The sequence below is a fragment of the Equus caballus genome, chromosome 11 (assembly GCF_041296265.1).
Source record: "Equus caballus isolate H_3958 breed thoroughbred chromosome 11, TB-T2T, whole genome shotgun sequence".
Taxonomy (NCBI): domain Eukaryota; kingdom Metazoa; phylum Chordata; class Mammalia; order Perissodactyla; family Equidae; genus Equus; species Equus caballus.
In genome coordinates, this window is record NC_091694.1 from 60,318,833 (window position 1) to 60,335,261 (window position 16,429).

General features: G+C 63.7%; 1 protein-coding gene across 3 annotated transcripts in view; it reads right to left on the reverse strand.

The window, feature by feature from the left end:
* RAI1 (retinoic acid induced 1) overlaps positions 1-16,429 on the reverse strand; it is a 118,574-nt gene that overhangs the window by 6,088 nt on the left and 96,057 nt on the right. For 2 of the 3 annotated variants that reach the window (XM_023653666.2, XM_070228340.1), the window contains exons 2-3: positions 4,678-10,213; positions 95-188 (exon numbers count right to left, since the gene is read on the reverse strand). In XM_023653666.2, coding sequence (XP_023509434.1) covers positions 95-188; positions 4,678-10,197 — 5,614 coding nt within the window. In that variant the 5' untranslated portion in view covers positions 10,198-10,213. The remainder of the gene's footprint in view (positions 1-94; positions 189-4,677; positions 10,214-16,429) is intronic. The other variant, XM_023653664.2, reaches the window with a different exon arrangement.

Genomic DNA, 16,429 nt, shown 5'->3' on the forward strand with positions numbered 1-16,429 from the left:
CAAATAGGGGGGCACTTGAGGAGCTGTGCCTGGGGTCCTCTAGACTGCTCCGAGGGGCCACCAGAGCCTGCTTGTGCCCTCGGGCTGCTCTCACCTGCATCACTGGCGCACGGGTAATGGTAGGTGTGGATGCATCCTTTTTGGCAGCACCCAATGGTGGCCCCGGCTTCTTGGCAGCTGGAACAAGTCTGGTGAGGAGAGAGGGAAGACAGGTGAGTGTGTGGCTAAGGGCTCGGCACGTGGGCTTTCCAGACAAGCCCCCACGGTCCCTGCCTCCTGCCTCTGAAATGGTCCCTGGAATCAGTTAGCAGGAAGCTCAGCGTGGGGTGAAAATGCCGCAGGGCAGATTCTGCGGCAGCCCCTGGGCTGGTGCACTGGTCGGGGGACCCTCCCGACCCACAAGGAATGACTCCTTGTGGATAAGCATATGGGTCTTGGGATCACGCTGACCAGGGTTTGAATCCCAGCTCTGCCCCTCCGCACTGTGGGCCCTCAGCCGAGCCGCCCCCACTCCCCACGCCCCCTCTGCAGTAGGGACGGGGCCTCCTCTGGGGACGATCGTGAGGAGTCAAGGAGATGCTGCGTGCCCGGCGGGGGACAAGGACTTGTGATGCCTGTCACCACCCTGGCTCTGGCTGCCTGCCGGCATGCGCGGGTGTTTCCGGGTCACGGCACAGACGTGTCCTCCCCACTGGCTGCTCCCAACAGCCCTCGAGGCGAGTGACCGTCATGAACACCCCTTTAGGCTCCCACTCCAGGTGAGAGTGAAGGGAAGGCAACGAGCACGGTTTCCACTCTTCCCTGCCGTGGAACCAGCACTGACCCAGCGCCAGGCTGCCCCCCCCTTGGATGGCCCTTCACCCTCCCGAGGACCCAGGAGGAGCCAGCACAGCCTGTCCTCAGATGGCGAGTCCTGGAAACCTTGTGCCCTCCGGCCTGGCAGCCGGCCGTCCCTGCGTCTCAAACATGCAGTCTGCTGAGCCCGTGCCTGGCCCAGCTGCTGGGGTCGGGGGATGTGGCCAGGACAGGATGGCAAGGGCCGAGGTCCTTTGAAAGAGTGAAGCCAAGCCTAGGCCCAGAGAGGGACAGGTTGGGCCCCAAATCACGCAGACCCCAGACTCACGGCCTCCCTGTTCGATGTGGAAGTGAGGCGCAGGACAGAGTGGAGGGCTGCAGGCCCGCGTGCAGACGCTAAGCCCCCGAAACAAGTAACCGTAGCTTATGATGTGCCAGGCCTGCTTGGAAGCTGCTCCTCATAACAACTTGTGACATTGGTGTTAACATTCTTTTACCCAGGTTACCAAGGCAGAGCTCAGAGAGGCTGAATAATTGCCTGAGGACACACAGCTCAGAAGTAGTTGTGCTGGACTTTGAGCCCAGCAACCTAGCTCGAGCACAGGCTGGCAATCACTATCCCATACTGCTCAGGGCAGGGGCGGGCTCCATCCCAGGCCCCAGGACTGAGGGAGACCCACCCCTAGCAGCTGGGAGAGGCCAGCGGTGAGAAAGCCTTCTCCCACCCTTTCTGATGGAGCCTGAGAATGCCTGGCACACCCGCTCTGGCACCGAGGGTGGGGGGGTGCACCAGGGTACATTTTGGAGCATCAGGTTTTCACACAGGGCCTCTGGCTGGGCAGTTCCCTCTGGCCGGCGCTGAGACCTCCTGGGGCTCTGGGGCCCAACATCCCCCCGGTTTCTGGCCCACAAAGGGCTGACGAAGCACGAGTAGGGGTCCCAGACCAGTCCCAAGTGTGCCCCGCCAGCGGCCCACAGGTGTTTTGACGGTTAAAGGGTTAAAGTCTGAGGGGCTCCTGGCGCCCCAGTGCATGGAGGCCCGGCCAGCCCCGGAGGGAGGAACCCAGGCACAGAGGCGGAGGCCCCTCTGGCACGGGGCCAGCGTGGGTGTGGCCTGTGAACCTCCCAGAGGACCCCTGGCTGGCCGAAGGGCCCAAACCGGGACCTAAGCAGGTGCTACCGGCCTCCTAAGGACGCCCCGTCACAGGTGCACCCGCAGCCTCAGCACCCGGCCAGGCCTCACCAGGAGAGGAGACGCGGCCCACGGCGGCTCTGGGCAGACAGGAATCTGAGGTCCCAGGAGGTGGGCATGCTAGGGCTCAGGGACAGCAGGTTGTGTGGGGGCTCCCAGGAGGGGACAGAAGGAAGAGGGGTCCCCAAGAGCCCAAAGAGAAGTACTGTTCCTCCAGAGAGCAAAAGTGGGGCTGAAGTACCAACAAGCACGGCAGGTGGGCCTGGGGCCAGGGGGCCAGCCACCACAGCCACCGCAGCCCTGCAGCCCTGGAGCCCTGCTCACGGGGTTGCATTCTGATGCTCTCAGAGGGCAGCGACTTGCTGGTGTCACAGAGCCCGCCCCCCCATAGTGCCGGGGTCTGAACCGGGACCTGCATGACTCCAAGGACGTGTGCTGCTACCGAGATGCCGAGGCAGGAGGGACTCTTCAGTGGTTCAGCCCGCCAAGAGCAGGCCTGGGCTGTCAGAGGGGAGGGGCCAACGGCGACCTGCCCATCCCTCCAGGGTGTTCTGTAGCGCGCCCACTCCTCCTGGGGGTGGGGGGGGCCTGCTTTAACAGCCCCCCTGAGGCTCGCACCCTGACTGCAGACCCCAGGCCCCACAGAGAACCATCTCTCTGGCACAGAGGCCCTCCAGACCCCGCCTGAGCCCCTCTGGTGAGGCAGGGAGACGCTGTCAGTGACCAGCAATGCCTGTCTGGCCTGCCCAGGTGTGTCCCCAGCAGCGGGAGGCTACAAGGCCACTTCTGGAGTATGGCACAGCAGGCAGAGACGGGCTGCCCAGGCCAAATTCCAGCTGTGTGACACCAGGAGAGCACAGCACCGTTCTGACCGCTGGCTTTGTCAGTCCAGCAGGACCTCAGTGTAAGTCAGTAGGTGAGACCAAAGCAAGTGGCTTCACCCGCACTTATTGCCGTCTCCTCGCCCAGGCCAGTACCGGGTACAGGGGACTCAGAAAAGATGGGGATCCGGCCCAGCACTCAGAGAAGGGTGGAGAAGCAGCACAGCCTGGCCCAGGCCCTGGCTGTGTGTGGGCGGTGGGCCGCGTGGGGGAGGGCTGCCCAGAGCGCAGAGCCGGGCTGAGAACACAGGCCTCCAGGAGCTGAGCATGAACGCGGCTGCCCGGGGCTGGTGATCTGACAGCTGGAATTGTTTTTTAATGACAGGAGAGACTTGAACCTATTTCAGGGCAGCTGGGAAGAATCCAGCGACAGAGAGAGAGAAGCAGAGACAGCAGGAGCAAGGAAACAAATAAGCAGAAGGGAAGAGGGGAGCGCTCCAGGGGCTGAGGGGCCCGGGAAGAGGGGGCGTCCTGTCGGGGCCGGGGTTCCCTCCGTCAGGCCTCAGGCTGGAGGCCAGGGAGGGCACCTGGGCATGGAGGGTCTCTAGCCGCGCCCTGGGCAGCGGAAGGTCAGGTGCGGGAAACAAGGAGTCGCGGGCAGCACGGACAGCTGCAGCTGCCCATCCCCGGTGGCCCCCACAGCCGACGGTCGGCGCAGGGGCTGGGGGACCGAGAAGGAGCGGGTGTGCAAGTGGGGCAAGGGCCGGCTGGGGCGAGGCAGAGGCTGACGGCCAAGGGCTGGGCAGCGCCGCACAGTGCCAGGGAGCGTCACTTCCCAGGAGCCTGGCAGCCCACATGGGGTCCTGAGTGTGGGGGGCAGGAGCACGGGCCCCAGGGACAGAAGCTGATGCCCAGCGCTCCGTTCCAGGCCCCTTCAGCTGCCAGCCAGCAGACAGGTCCGAGGGCTGGGCTGCCTCCTCCCTCTGGCTCTCTGCAGCCCCAGGAGGGCGGGAGGAGCAGAGGCCCTCGGCGGGTGCTAGGGAGCTGGGGCTCCTGCCATGTTCCCAGGCCCAGCACAGGACCGTCAACAGCCACACTCGTGGGCACTCAGGCTAGGCACGGCTAGAGCAGCTGTACGGGCATGAGTTCCTCAACCCTCACAGCTCCTCTGCAGTGGGAACTATTATGCCCGCTTGAGAGACAGAGGAAACAGAAGCACAGAGAGATCAAGTCTCGTGCCAGAGTCACAGAGTGAGCGAGGGGCAGTGCTGGGATCTGAACCGAGAACCCAGCTCAAGTTCTCGCTCACAGACCTCTGTGGCTGGAGTCCCTCAAGGGGCATTTCAGCACCATTCATGATGGTTCCCAGGCCACCCTGCACGATGAGGGCCATGGGATCCTGGGGGCCTCCTGCTGGAGACTCGTTCCAACCACATGCTGTTTGAGGGGTTCTTCCCCCCTCCATCGCAGAGACCAAGGAGACAGGTCCTGGAGCGGGGCCAGCCCATACTGCAGACCCCTGACATCCAGTTCTGGAAGGCCCCACATCCTCTGGGGGCTCAGCATCTCAGCTGAGAAGCTGGGGCAAGGCGGGCTCCAGGAGTACTGGAGCAGGAAGGTGCCAGGTGAGTGTGTGGTGGGCACTGGGCTGGGCAGGCAGCACGGGGCTGCCGGGGGAGGCGTGGAGCAGGGTGGGCGAGCGTGTCCTTCCTCAACTGGGCTGGGCTTCCACTTCCCCACACCTTCCCCGGTCCTAATTTGTGATGTGGCTACATCTGGCCCGAACCACAGCACTGGGGAGATAGGGGCTTCCCCACTGCCTGCCTGCAGACCCCCAGCTCTACCCACCGCGGCGGGCTGGCCTCTTACCATGTCCACGGCCACCTTCATGGCCTCTTGCAGCCCAAAGAGCTTCCCGGCCACCAGGTAGACCCCGCCCGTCCACACGGCGCAGGCCTCGTGCACCCAGTGCTCCTGGGTGTCCCCGCCAGGCTCTGCCGGCGGCTCCTTGCTGCATTCATGCTTGCGGCTCTTGTCGGCTGGGGCCACCTCCTCGCCACTGTCCCCCCGACCGTCACAGCAGTAGCAACTCTGCAGCCGCCGGGACAGGCCCCGGGCACTGGTGCGCACCGAGCCCTGCTTGGCGGGGTCGGCCGGGCCGTCAGGCCTGGGGGGCTTCCCGGTGGCAGTGGCGGCAGCTGCACACTCGAGGCCTTTGAGTGTTCTCTCGAGGGGCAGCGAGGCCTCCTCACAGATGCCCTCTGGTCGCACCTTCTCCTTGAATTTTGGCTTCTTTTTGGGGAGGCAGTGTTCAGGATAGTAGGGCCCACAGAGGTCCCCGAGGTCCTTGAAGTTGGCCGGGTTTTGGCAGAGGCAGCAAACAAGGCAAGAGGTACTCAGGGCCTTGGAGACCACAGGCCCCAGACGCATGGTGGAGGAGAGGGGCAGGGGGTGCCGCGGCTGCAGCACGGAGCCTCCGGGGAGTGTAGCCAGGGGGGCCCCCGTCGTGTCCAAAGAGAATGAGCATGAGGATGAGGAAGAAGAGGCAGAGGAGGACGGCTTCCTGTGGGGCTTGGGCTCCTCCCCAGGGGAGTTGACAACAGTGCACACGGTGGTGAATGCGTCTCGCTTCTCCACCCGCACAAAGGGCGAGAAGGCCGGGGTGCGGCTGTCTGCCCGCAGCCGCTTGCATGAGGAAATGTACTTGAGGCGGATTTCAGGCTCTGCAGGGTCCAGGGGCAGCACCTGCTGCTGCCGCCGCCTCTTGGCACGCCCCTTACAGGGTGAGGAGGTGGTGTTCTTGGCCCGGCCCCGAGTGAGGCGCTTCCGCTTCGAATAGCTGCTGTAGTTGGCATGGCCCGGCTGCTTCTGTGCCCTCGTCTGGGGCTGGCAGGGCCGGCCCTCAGGGGGCTGGGAAGCCAGACCCAACTCCTCCATCTTTGGCTTCTTGCCTCCTCCACCAGAGCTGTCCTCCCCGCCGCCCTGCGTGCCGTTGGCCCTGTCTCGGGGAGTCAGGAGCGGAGCCAGGCCTAGGTGGGGCCGCTTCTCCAGGGGGCCTTTGGGGAGTCCGAGGGCTCCAGCCCTGCCTTTCCGGCTCCTCTTCTTAGGTGCCAGGGCAGCTCCCCGTGACAGCAGGGCCTCTGGGGACGTGAAGGCCTCGGTTTTGAGACAGTCGGCCGAGGACAGTTTCTTGCTGTTTGGGAGTTTGCCTTTGAAGGGTCTATTGGTGGGGTTTCTGCACAATGGCTCGGCCCCTGGAGCTCCTGGGAGTTTCTGCCCCACACCCACGTTTAACAGACCTTCCTCCGCTCCCAGCAGGCTGCCCCCGGCACTCTTGAGCCCACGGTCCTTCTCCGGGAGGGCCGGGCCCAGGGTGGTCCCAGGCGGGGCCCCCGGCACCTTGCAGGTGAACTTCTTGAGGCCGGGCGAGGTGATCTTCTGCACGATGGCCTCCAGCTTCAAGCCTCGGCCCTTCCGCGGTGGCAGCACCTTGGTCTTCAGGGCCCCCTGGAAGGCTGGCCGCGAGGGGAGCTTCAGGCAGCCATCGGGGGCCTCTGGGGGCAGGGGCTTCAAGGGGGGCTCCCCACCGCCCTTGGTGGGCTTGGCCTTCTTGGGAGAAGACATCCTCTTGAAGACTGGGGGGGAGCCCTCGGACCCCTCCTCCTTCGCGCCCACCTCAAGGCCGCAGGCGCTGCCGCTGCCACTCCGTAAGGCCAGGCTCCGCTTCTTGGTGGGGACGGGCGCCATGAAGGCCGACTTCCTTTTGAGCGCCGGGAGGGGCCGGTCAGAGAGCTTGCTGCCTGCACCGGGCTTGGGGACCCGTGCCCGCTGGCTGGCCCTGCCCTCCTTCTGGGGGCTGCTGGAGGCCTTGAACGTAGTGGGTAGGTGGCTGTTGGCAAGGAGCTTCTTGCTGGCACGGCAGTTGGGGAGCCGGCTCTCTGAGGGCCGCCGCCGCTTGGAGTGGAAGACCTCCTGGGTTTTGGTGCGGGACCGAAGGATCATGGAGCGCTGGTCCTTGCCTGGAGTGCCAGGTGAGTCCGTCTCCTTGGTTTTGGAGCCCATGGGGCTGCTGTCAGAGGCCACAGGCAGGGCGGCTGGGTTGCTGGGGCTGGAGGCGGCCTTGGGTGAAGGCTTCCCTACCCGCTTGCCTGACTTGAAGGCGGCTCGCTGCTTGCCGCCTAGTTTGTCTGGGGGAGCAGGGGTGGTGGTCAGGCCTGGGGGTCCAGGTGTGCGAGGCTCGCTCAGGGCCGTGAAGGAGCGGGTGCACATCCTGGGGAGCCCGTCTGAGGCCCCCCGGCCTGGGGCCCCCGCCCCTTCCATCTGTCCCTGGGGGGGCCCTGTGCACGACTCGGGGAGCAGGAGGTCTTTGGGCAGTGCAGGCGCCCTGCACGGGGAGTCCTCGGCCTCGGGCAGCCCCCGGTGCACTCGCCGGCTCCGTAAACTCTTGCCGCGAGGCACGGGCTCTTTCTTAGCAATGGGAGCCTCGGGCACAGCAGGCTTGTTGGGCTTCTGGGCCAGAGAGGCATCTGGGGCGAGGGTGGTGGAGTCCCCCGGAGCCAGCGCCCCCTCGGGCCCTTCTTCACCTGGCTTCATATGTGACAGGGAGGACTCAAACCAGCTCTGGACCTTCGACTCGGCACCCACGGTTGGGCCCAGCAAGATGACAGACTCCCCGGAGAGGTGGCATGGGGAGCCCCAGCCTGCCTTGGGGTCCAGCACCTCCTCCACCTCCTCCTTGGTGCACATGAGGGGGGCCTTTGGCGACAGCGGGTCCTGCATGCCAGGCCTCTGCTCGGGGCTGCCCAGGAGCTCACACAGGGAGGAGTACTCCTCCTCCGCCTCCAGGTCCTCCTTCCTGCCCGTGGGCGGCAGCAGCGGGAGGTCCACGAAGTCTGCGGCGGAGCAGCAGTGCTGGCCGTCCTCCAGCCACTGCTCGGCCTTGCCCGCCTCTGGGCACCGCAGCGCCCCACCCGCCGCCGCCTGCACCCCACACGCCACTTCCTGCTTGGAGTCCCGGGGCACGGTGGCCTCCTCCCTGGAGGGCTCCTCCTCCTGGAAGCCCAGGCAAGCCGAAGCCTCGTGGGCATTCTCCTTGCCGATGCTTTCCGAGGCCTTCCCATCCGGCTCCAGGCCCTTCGTGAGCTCCCCGGGGTGCAGCCCCCACCGGGGACACGCATCCCCCAAGTTTTCCTCCGGCCAGGCAAAGGGGTTGGCACTGTCCGCTGAGCTGGTGGTGGTTGTGTCCGGGAAGCAGTCAAAAGCTGCCGTGGCAGGGTCCGAGGTGGCAACCCCAAGGGTGGGCTTGGTGACAAAAGAGAGGGAACCAGTCGTCTTCTTGGGGTCGGGGGTGGCGAAGCCCACGGAAGGGTCTTCAAACAGCCCCGGGCTGAAGTCCTTGGTGTTGCCACTCTTGTCCAGCTGCAGGGACTCGGGCAGGGCCTCTGGCTCCCCTGGCCGAGGCCATGCGTTCTTGGCCATGGCGTCCAGGCAAGCGCTGTGGTTCTCCAGCGAGAAGGGCGGCTTGCTGGCGTCCTTGGCCAGGCCGGGTGCCTCGACCCAGGCCTTGTCGGCCTTCTCGCCAATGGCCTCCTGCAGCCCCAGGATCTCAGAGGCCAGGTCCTCCTGCGCCAGGGCACTGAGCAGCAGCCGCGGGCAGTCCCGCTCCCCTGCCACAAATTTGGAGAAGCTGTCGAGCGGCAGGCTGCTGTGCAGGCTCTGGAAGGAGTCATCAGACTTGGTGGACATGTCGTCGGGCGACGTCACGGAACAGGTGGACACGGACTCAGGCTTGGCCTTTGAGTTGCTGTTGACCCTGGCAGGGCTGCCGCGGGCCTGGTTGCAGTAGAGAAAGCTGCGCTCCAGCGGGTCCTCGGAGCCGCTCAGGTAGTCAGCCTCCGGAGGCTCGGCGTGGCTGGATTGCGGCGTGCTGCTCAGCGGCTCTGACAGCGGCGTGCCTGCTGGCTCAGCTGAGTAGCCACTGCTCTCAGGGCTACAGTGCTGGCTTTTGTGCTGCTCCGGTGTCCTGGGCACCGGGTTCTTGGCAGCCTTCCTCTGAGGCGCGGCGGCCTTGGAGAGCAGCAGCTGCTGCACGGTGCTGGAGATGTTCTCCACTTGCGAGGTCAGGGCCGTGAGGCTCTGCAGGCTGAGGTCTGACAGCAGGCTCTCCGGGAGCTTGTCCTTCTGCAGCGTCTTGCAGTTGCCGGCCTGGGTGTCCATGGAGCCGGCAGCGTCTGTCGGGGAGGGGTTGAGCAGGGGCATGAAGTGGCTGTGGTCGGTGATGCCGGCGGGGAAGGCCCCGGTGCTGAGCGGCTGCTGGCTGTAGGGGAAGTTCTCCAGGTTCGGCATCAGTGGCGATGGAGTGGAGCTGTAGGAAGGGGAGCGGCCCACGGAGCGCGCGGGCGAGTGGCTGGAGCTGGGGCTGAAGGTCTGGTAGTACTGTTCCGGAGTCCTGACGGCCGTGTCTGGCTGGCAGTAGCCTGGGCCTTGCTGCCCGTAGTGTTGGTACTTGGCAAGGTTTTGGTAATGGAGGGTTTCCTGGGCATGGTGCCGGCTCTGAAGGGCTTGCTGCTGCTGCTGTTTCTGCGGGTCATAGCTGAGGCGGCCCGACTGATAGGCATGAAGGTTCTGGACCCGCTGCCCCGGGGCCAGGCTGGCATTGGCAGTCAGCGGCCTGTCATGGGGCTGGGCAGACGGGGCCGTGCAACTCTTGTAGGAATGGGCCCCCTGCCCCCCGCCCTGGCCGGTGGCAGAGTAGGTGGAGGAGGTGGGGAAGGACTGCGAATGCTGGGGAAAGTGACCGCCCTGGGGAAAGGGCAGAGGCGAGGTGATGTCATTCTGCAGTTTCTGTCTTTGGAGCTTGGGGTACACCAGGGGCTGCTGGGGCTGTGGCAGCTGCTGCTGGACGTGCAGGGGGTGAGTCCGGAAGGGCAGCTGGGCGCCCTGCTCCGGGTACTGCCTACCAGGGGGCACTCCTGTCTTTTTCATCAAGTTCTCATCATATTTGCCCACCCCCCCTGGCAGGGGCTGCGGCTGGGGGGGTGGCGGCTGGGGGGGGCCCCAGGCCTGCAGGCTCTCCTCGCCTGAGTAGCGGCCCGGGTAAGGGCTACTGTCCTGGACGCCGTAGCCCGAGAAGGCCGGCCTCCCCTGCAGGGCCTGCTGGGAGGGCAGGCCCTTGCTGCCACGGGCTGGGCCGGTGGGCGCCGCGCCGCCCTCGTAGGCCGGGTACGGCTGTGGGCTGTAATAGTCCTTGGCCAGCAGCCGCTGCCGGTCGCAGCTCAGCCCGGCCTGGCCCGGCTGCCTGTAATTCTCCAGGCGAGGTGTCTCCTGCGAGGTCTGCTGGTAGTTCTGCTGTTTGCCATGGAAACCACACCTTTCTCGAAAAGACTGCATGACTCGGGCTGGCTATCTGTGAAAAGAGAAAGGGAGACAGGGAGGGCGGGGAGGGGAGGGGCAGAGGGAGAGCGATTCAGATGGGCCATTTCCTTTCGCCTCAGAAAGCCAGCCTCCCCGCCCTCGCCCCGCCCGGCCCTCTCCCCGCAGCTCTTAATAGTCTCCCCTCGCCAGAGCCTCCCCACCAGCTGTGCACGTATTGACGACTTCTGTGTCAGGGCGGTGTGCTCTGTAACCCCTGCTCTGACATCGCCTTGCCAAGGACGGCCACTGCCGTGGAGGGAGGCGCAAACTGCCTGCCCAGCACCAGGTCGCTGGGGAGCTGCCACCCGACCCTCGTCCGGGCCGGCTCCTCCCCTCCCTCCCCGATCTCACCACTCCCAGCCCTTCCATGACAGCTCAAAATCATTTAGCAGAGCAATTCTCGCTCCCTTGTCCCTCAGGGCTGCAGGATCCTGTAATCTAGTCCCAGGGCGGCAGTGTTCAAGCGTGACCCAGCCCTGCTGGCCCGGGGAAGGTGTGCCCCTGCCCCAAGAAGCTGCTCCTCAAGGACTGCCGGCACGCATGCACACGCACACTCACACACACACACACATACACACACGCGCATGCTTGCACTCCTCCTCTATCGCTGCCACACCATCTGGAATCTGTCTGTTCCTTCCAGCAGATGTCGATTAGGGGCCACCAAGCCATCGTAGGCATAAAATGTCCCCTTCTCTGACTCCCCGCAAAGCAGGACAGCGGCACCTGCCTCCTGTTTCTGATATAGGTGCATAAACAAATTACGGGCACAGAGTGAGGGAGCACATGCTAACGGGGGCAGGAGCCGCAGTCCCTTCCTGCGTGATGAGGCCCTGCCTGGTCGGCCCCACCCGCCTCCGAAGGGTCAGGGCCAGGGCACACCAGGCCAGGGCACACAGGCCAGGGCCCATCTGTTGATGATTTTAGGAGCTGGGGCCCAGGCAGGGTCTAACCTGCCCCAAAACAGGATCCTGGGTCAGGTGAAGACCCCAGGGCAGGGGCTGCGGGCCGGTCAGGGCAGAGCAACTGGATTCACACAACAGGCCAGCCCTCAGCACCCAGGCCATGCATTCTCCCAATTGACTGGGGGCCTGGTCACCCCAGAAGACCCTCCAAAGAGGGAGGGAGAAACAAGGAGCACTCCAGGCTCAGGAGGAGCCATGTTGAGGGGCTGGCAGTCGTCCCTGAGTCCCAGGGGGCTTGGGATTTACCCACAACCGTGCCGGCTGGGGGGTGGGGTGGGCTGAGAGGCGGAAGAACTTGCCTGGCCTGCGCCTGCGTGGCCCAGGCCCCCAGGAGAGGATGGGGGACCTTCCAGTTCCCATTCCCAATGCCCAAAGAGGAAGGGGCGCCTTGCCTCGGGCTACAAAGATTCCAGGGTCATAGGAGGGACTAAAAGAGATGTGAGAAGAGAGAGACTGGCTGTGGAGCAGGGGGCAAGTAGGCGGCTTCCCCAGGAGGTCCAGCTCACCCCTCCTCCTCGTCTGGATCCCCCTGGATGCCTTCCTCATTCAGTGGCGGGAACTGACTGGGGAGGGGTGGAGGGGAGGGGCTCTATCCAGCTGCACAGGGCAAGCCCAGGGCGCAGACAGCCCCTGGGAGCCGTTGGCACCCCTGGGCCCACCTCCCCTGCCCACGGCAGGTAGCTGGCCCTGACTCAAGGGTGGAAGTGCCTCGGCTGTGGAGAGAGGACAAACGTCCTACAAGAGAAGTCCCTGCCCACTGGGCTTCTCCAAGCCAGGAGGCTCCATGCCGACTGCAGCCGGCGCCTTCCCTCCCAGCTCTCCCTGGATTTATCACAGGCATCCTGACAAGGAGCCACACGCCCGCCCTTCTGACCCACTTCAATGCAGCCCTGGCGGCTTGGAGCAAACATTACAGAAGGTGCCTGCTGCGACCTGCTGACCCAGGGGGGCTGGAGGCAGCACTTGGTGAGGGCTTGGTGGCTCCCCGCCAGGTGGGCAGCTCTGCGCTTCCTGACCAGACCTCCACAGGGCAGGGTGCTGGCCAGACCACCAGAGAGTTGCCCAGGTGGGTGGCCCTCTGCTGCCCCAAGGCAGGCACATGCTGACACCTCCCCATGCTGCTGGTGCCCTGCTGGCGAGTGGAGGCCACCTCTGCTCAGGGTGTCCTCGGGCAGCAGGCAGGGTCAGCAGCAGCCCCTGGTGAGAAAGGCCTGCTCTAGGGCCAAGGACGCCACGCCCGAGGTCTGCCCTCCCTGGCCCATGTTTATGAGCCCAGAATGCGCAAACCCAGGCCCACTCTGAAAGCTGTGCCTCGTATATCTGCACAAATTACATTTCGGCTTTTATTAGTCCCAGATCGCTCTCATTTCCTGCTGAGTGTCCTGTGGATATCATTAACATTTCTACAGCTTTTTAAAAATTTTTTATTTTTTTCACATTCTCCAAAATGCATTACCAGAAACATTATTTAAAAAGAGAGTGCTATGACCAGTGTCCCCCCCAATCAGTCCAGTGTCCCCTCCTTAATCAGTCCAGCTGCTGCGTCTTTTAATTTAGCTGAGCTGTATTGCAGGCGGGTTTCCCAATACACACGAGCAGCTGGATGCAGTGAACGCATCTATCTCTAAGAAAAGACAGTTCAATTAAAAACAAGAAGCCCAGTGCCTGATGGAGAATGCAGGCAAAAATGCTCACCCCAACGCCACCCTCCAGCCCCCGGGGGGGGGGGGGCAGGGGGCGGTGGATGCAGGAACAAAGGCATGGCATCAAACACTGCCTCTCAGAGACCACGAGGCCCGCCGGCTCTGCCAGGAGAAAATGGGCTCTGCCTCTTTAAGAGCTGCCTCAGGCCTGCCATGGGCTCTGTTGTTATTAATTATTATGGTTATGATTACTTTCCAAGAGCACTAGGAAAGGACAGGAGGGGCGGCATCAGGAGAAGGGAGCAGAAAGAGGCCCCCCGGCGGAGAGATGGTGATCTCTGAACCTGGGAAGGGTAGGAGGCAGCAGAGGGGTGCAGACTGGCTGTCTGGCCTCTGTGGCTTCAGCTGGAGGAGAAGGGGTGGGGGGGCCAGGGGAGGGCGCCCCCTAACGCGTCCTCACGGAGTTCTCATGGTCCAGCCCAGCCTCCCCATCCCACGCCCCCACCTGCCTCTTCTCCCAGACACTTGGTCAAGGCCTTATCTCTGAAGTTCCTGCCAAACTGGGAAGGCGGGAAGGCTGGGAGGAAGGGAAAGACAGAGGGAGGGAGGAAGTCAGTTTTGAGTGTCCCCTGAGCACCAGATAGTTAGCACACCTCCTTCTGACAGCTCCTGGAAGGTGGCCCTCCCAGGCCGTGGGAAGAGGGGGCACCGGCTCAGGGAGAACAAGTGCTCAAGGGCACAGTGCAGACGCTGGCTCAGGCCCGGCCCTGGTATCCAAGGCGCCAGGGCTTCCCTGTGCACAGCGACGGGTCTCACTGCTCCCCTAGCCGTCTACACAACCCTGAAACGGGGGTAGGGGGGTGGGGGAACCAGAGAGTGGGGGCATAAGGAGACCCCAGACCCCCCACAGAGTGGGGCCAGCTGTTCTCCAAGGCCCTTGGTAGCAGGTGACCCAGGACTCAGTTCTTCTTTGAGGCCAAGACCCCAGCCCTCCCCCCTCTGCCCACAGGCCGGAATGGGGGTACCCGTGGCAGTGAGTGCCGACTGCACAGTATGCTCAGTTAATGCTTTGATTGTTCTGCCCACTTACAGAAAAAGGTGAGGGTCAGAGCAAGAGAGCTGCACGCAAGGCCAGGGCAGAGCCCCCAGCGAAGCCCCTTTGCTGGAAGCAGCAGCAGCAGCAGCCAGGCCCAGGCTGGGCGCCCCTCACCGAGACCCACACCGAGAATGCCCACCCTAGAGGAAGTCAGACGTCTTGGCGCACACCAGCTGCTGCGGGGGAAGGGCAGGGGGCTGCTGGCGGTGCCCTCTTCCCAGGCCCCTCTGCAGCCTGGGAGGCCTGAAAGCCGGGGCAGGCCCTCACTTTCATTCAAGGGCCAGGCCCACCTGAGGGAGTTCCACTCATGGGCAGAGGTGGTCAGTGGGTGCTTGCTGTGTCACCATGGTAAATACTGTCCCCTGGGCAGCCTCAGAGAGAGGTCGCTGGGCCCATAACCTCTCCAGTCCCCAGGGGCAGGGCCCAGTCTGGGCACAGTGTGGCCAGAGCTGCAGCAGCAGCCATGGGGACCCTGCTGGACCCAGCTGGGAGCTGTGGTGGACACTCGTCCTGAGTGGGGAGTGCGAGAGGGGGAGACAGAGAGAAACAGAGACAGAGAGGGAAAGAGGAAGAAAGAGTGACAGAGATGGGGAGACAGGGAAAGGGAGGGAGAGAAAGAGAAAAATGGAGAGCGAAGGAAGCTGTCCGTCTCAGCTCTGAGGCCGCTGGTTCCATTCCACCCACTTACCCAAGGTTATTTTATGACTCGGCTTCCTGATTTGTAGCTGCAGGGAAGAAAATGTAAAACCCGCTGGAGCCGCTGGAGGCCTGGGAACAAGGCAAAGGGGAGGGTTACCTGGGTCAGGAGGCCGGGCTGGGGCAGCGTCCAGGTAAGAGTGGAGAAGGGAGGACTCCTCCCTCGCCCGGCCTCCTCACCCTTGGTGGGGGATGAACACTAAATATGAGATCTCGATTAAAATGACAAAGCGTTAGCTGGGTTGACCGCTGACCTGTGCGGTCTATTCTGAATCCTAAGGGCCTGGCTTGAATAGGGGAAGGATGAGCTTTCCAGAAGTCCCCAAAACAAATAGCCCAGTGCCTGCAGGACTCCAGGATAAGTCAGGGTCCTTGGGCCAGGGGCTAGTGGAGAGGGAGGGGCCTGAGCCAGCTTGGGGAGGCCTGCTTCGGGCTGGGGGGACCTTCCTGAGGCATAAGGAAACCCAGAGAACAAGGCAGCCCCATCCCCAAGCATCACCTCTCAACTACACTCTGGGAGTAACACAGTCGGTATGCACCCCTCCTCATGCGTGGGCACCCCCACATGTTCACGGGAGAACTCCAGGGGTCAACACACCCCTCTCTGCAGGGCTTCTGGGTGGGAGGTCTTGAACAGAGAGGCAAGCGCTGGGGTGAGAGGGCAAGAGGCAGGAAGGCTGTCCAGCACCCTCACCAGCTGTCAGCCCAGCCAGCCTCCTCAGGGGAGGGTGGGACTCAGGGGAGGGTGGGGTCTCAGCTCTCTGGAGGACATCTGCATGGGGAGTAGAGGCTTCCGAACTCTCCAGATGTTTGGAAAGTCTTCCCGCAAAGCCCACCAATGCTGTCCCCTCCAAGGACCCAGCTGCAGAGACAGACAAGCCCCACTAGGCCACCAGAATGAGGGCCTCTCCTTAGGATCAGATCCACCAGGCAGATGACGCCCCCCAGAGTTGGGGGAGGTGGGGTGGGTTGGCACTGTGCTAGTCCCCTGGAGCACCCTGCCAGGTGAGGAAGCCACCACCCCATTTCCAGGAGGAGTGAGGTAGCTGGCTGAACCCCCACAGCGCAGTCAATGGGCCACAGAGCTGAGATGTCAGCTTAGGCCCCTGACTTCTAAAGCTGCACCCAGTTCCCCACGGCCCCGTGGTCAACAGGTCCAAAGGCCTGGGCCCGCCCGCCCGCCCCACGAGGTGCGGGGCAGCAAGAAGGGATTCTGCAGCAGCTGAGCTGTGGGCGCTCAGCTGTCTGTGGGAGGCTGTGGGGGAGAGCTTGCCATCATCAGCTCCAGACTTATCAGTCCCTGGTGGAAATAATTGTTGGGGGTCATTTTATCCACCACTCAACAAAGAGCACCACTGCCTCTCCCTATCTCTGTCAAGATGAGGAAAAGAAACAAAGGGGGCACCCACTGCTGGGATGGGGTCTGTGCCCACACATTCAGGCCCCCGGGCCAGCAAGATCAAGGGGCTGGCGGAGACGCCAGTGTAGGGGTCTGAGGGATGAACAGGGTGGCTCCCAGTCAGCTCCATTCTCCCGCCCCAAGCCCTTAGAAGTGCTGGCCTTGCAGGTGACTGCACAATATGGCTAAGATAGGATCTGTGTGTCTGCTGGCCTCAAGGGGAGGCAAAGAATGAAATGAAAGAGAACCCAATCTCTCACCCCAGCCTAGTCCTCGCCACCCATGTGCCCAGAGGGACCGTGACTTCCTTGGGCAAGTGGGAGCACCGAGGCACCAAGCCGGTGGTTTTTCTGGCTGCTGACTGGCTTTGCGGCCGTGGGCACGCCTTTTCACCTCCCTGAGCCTCAGG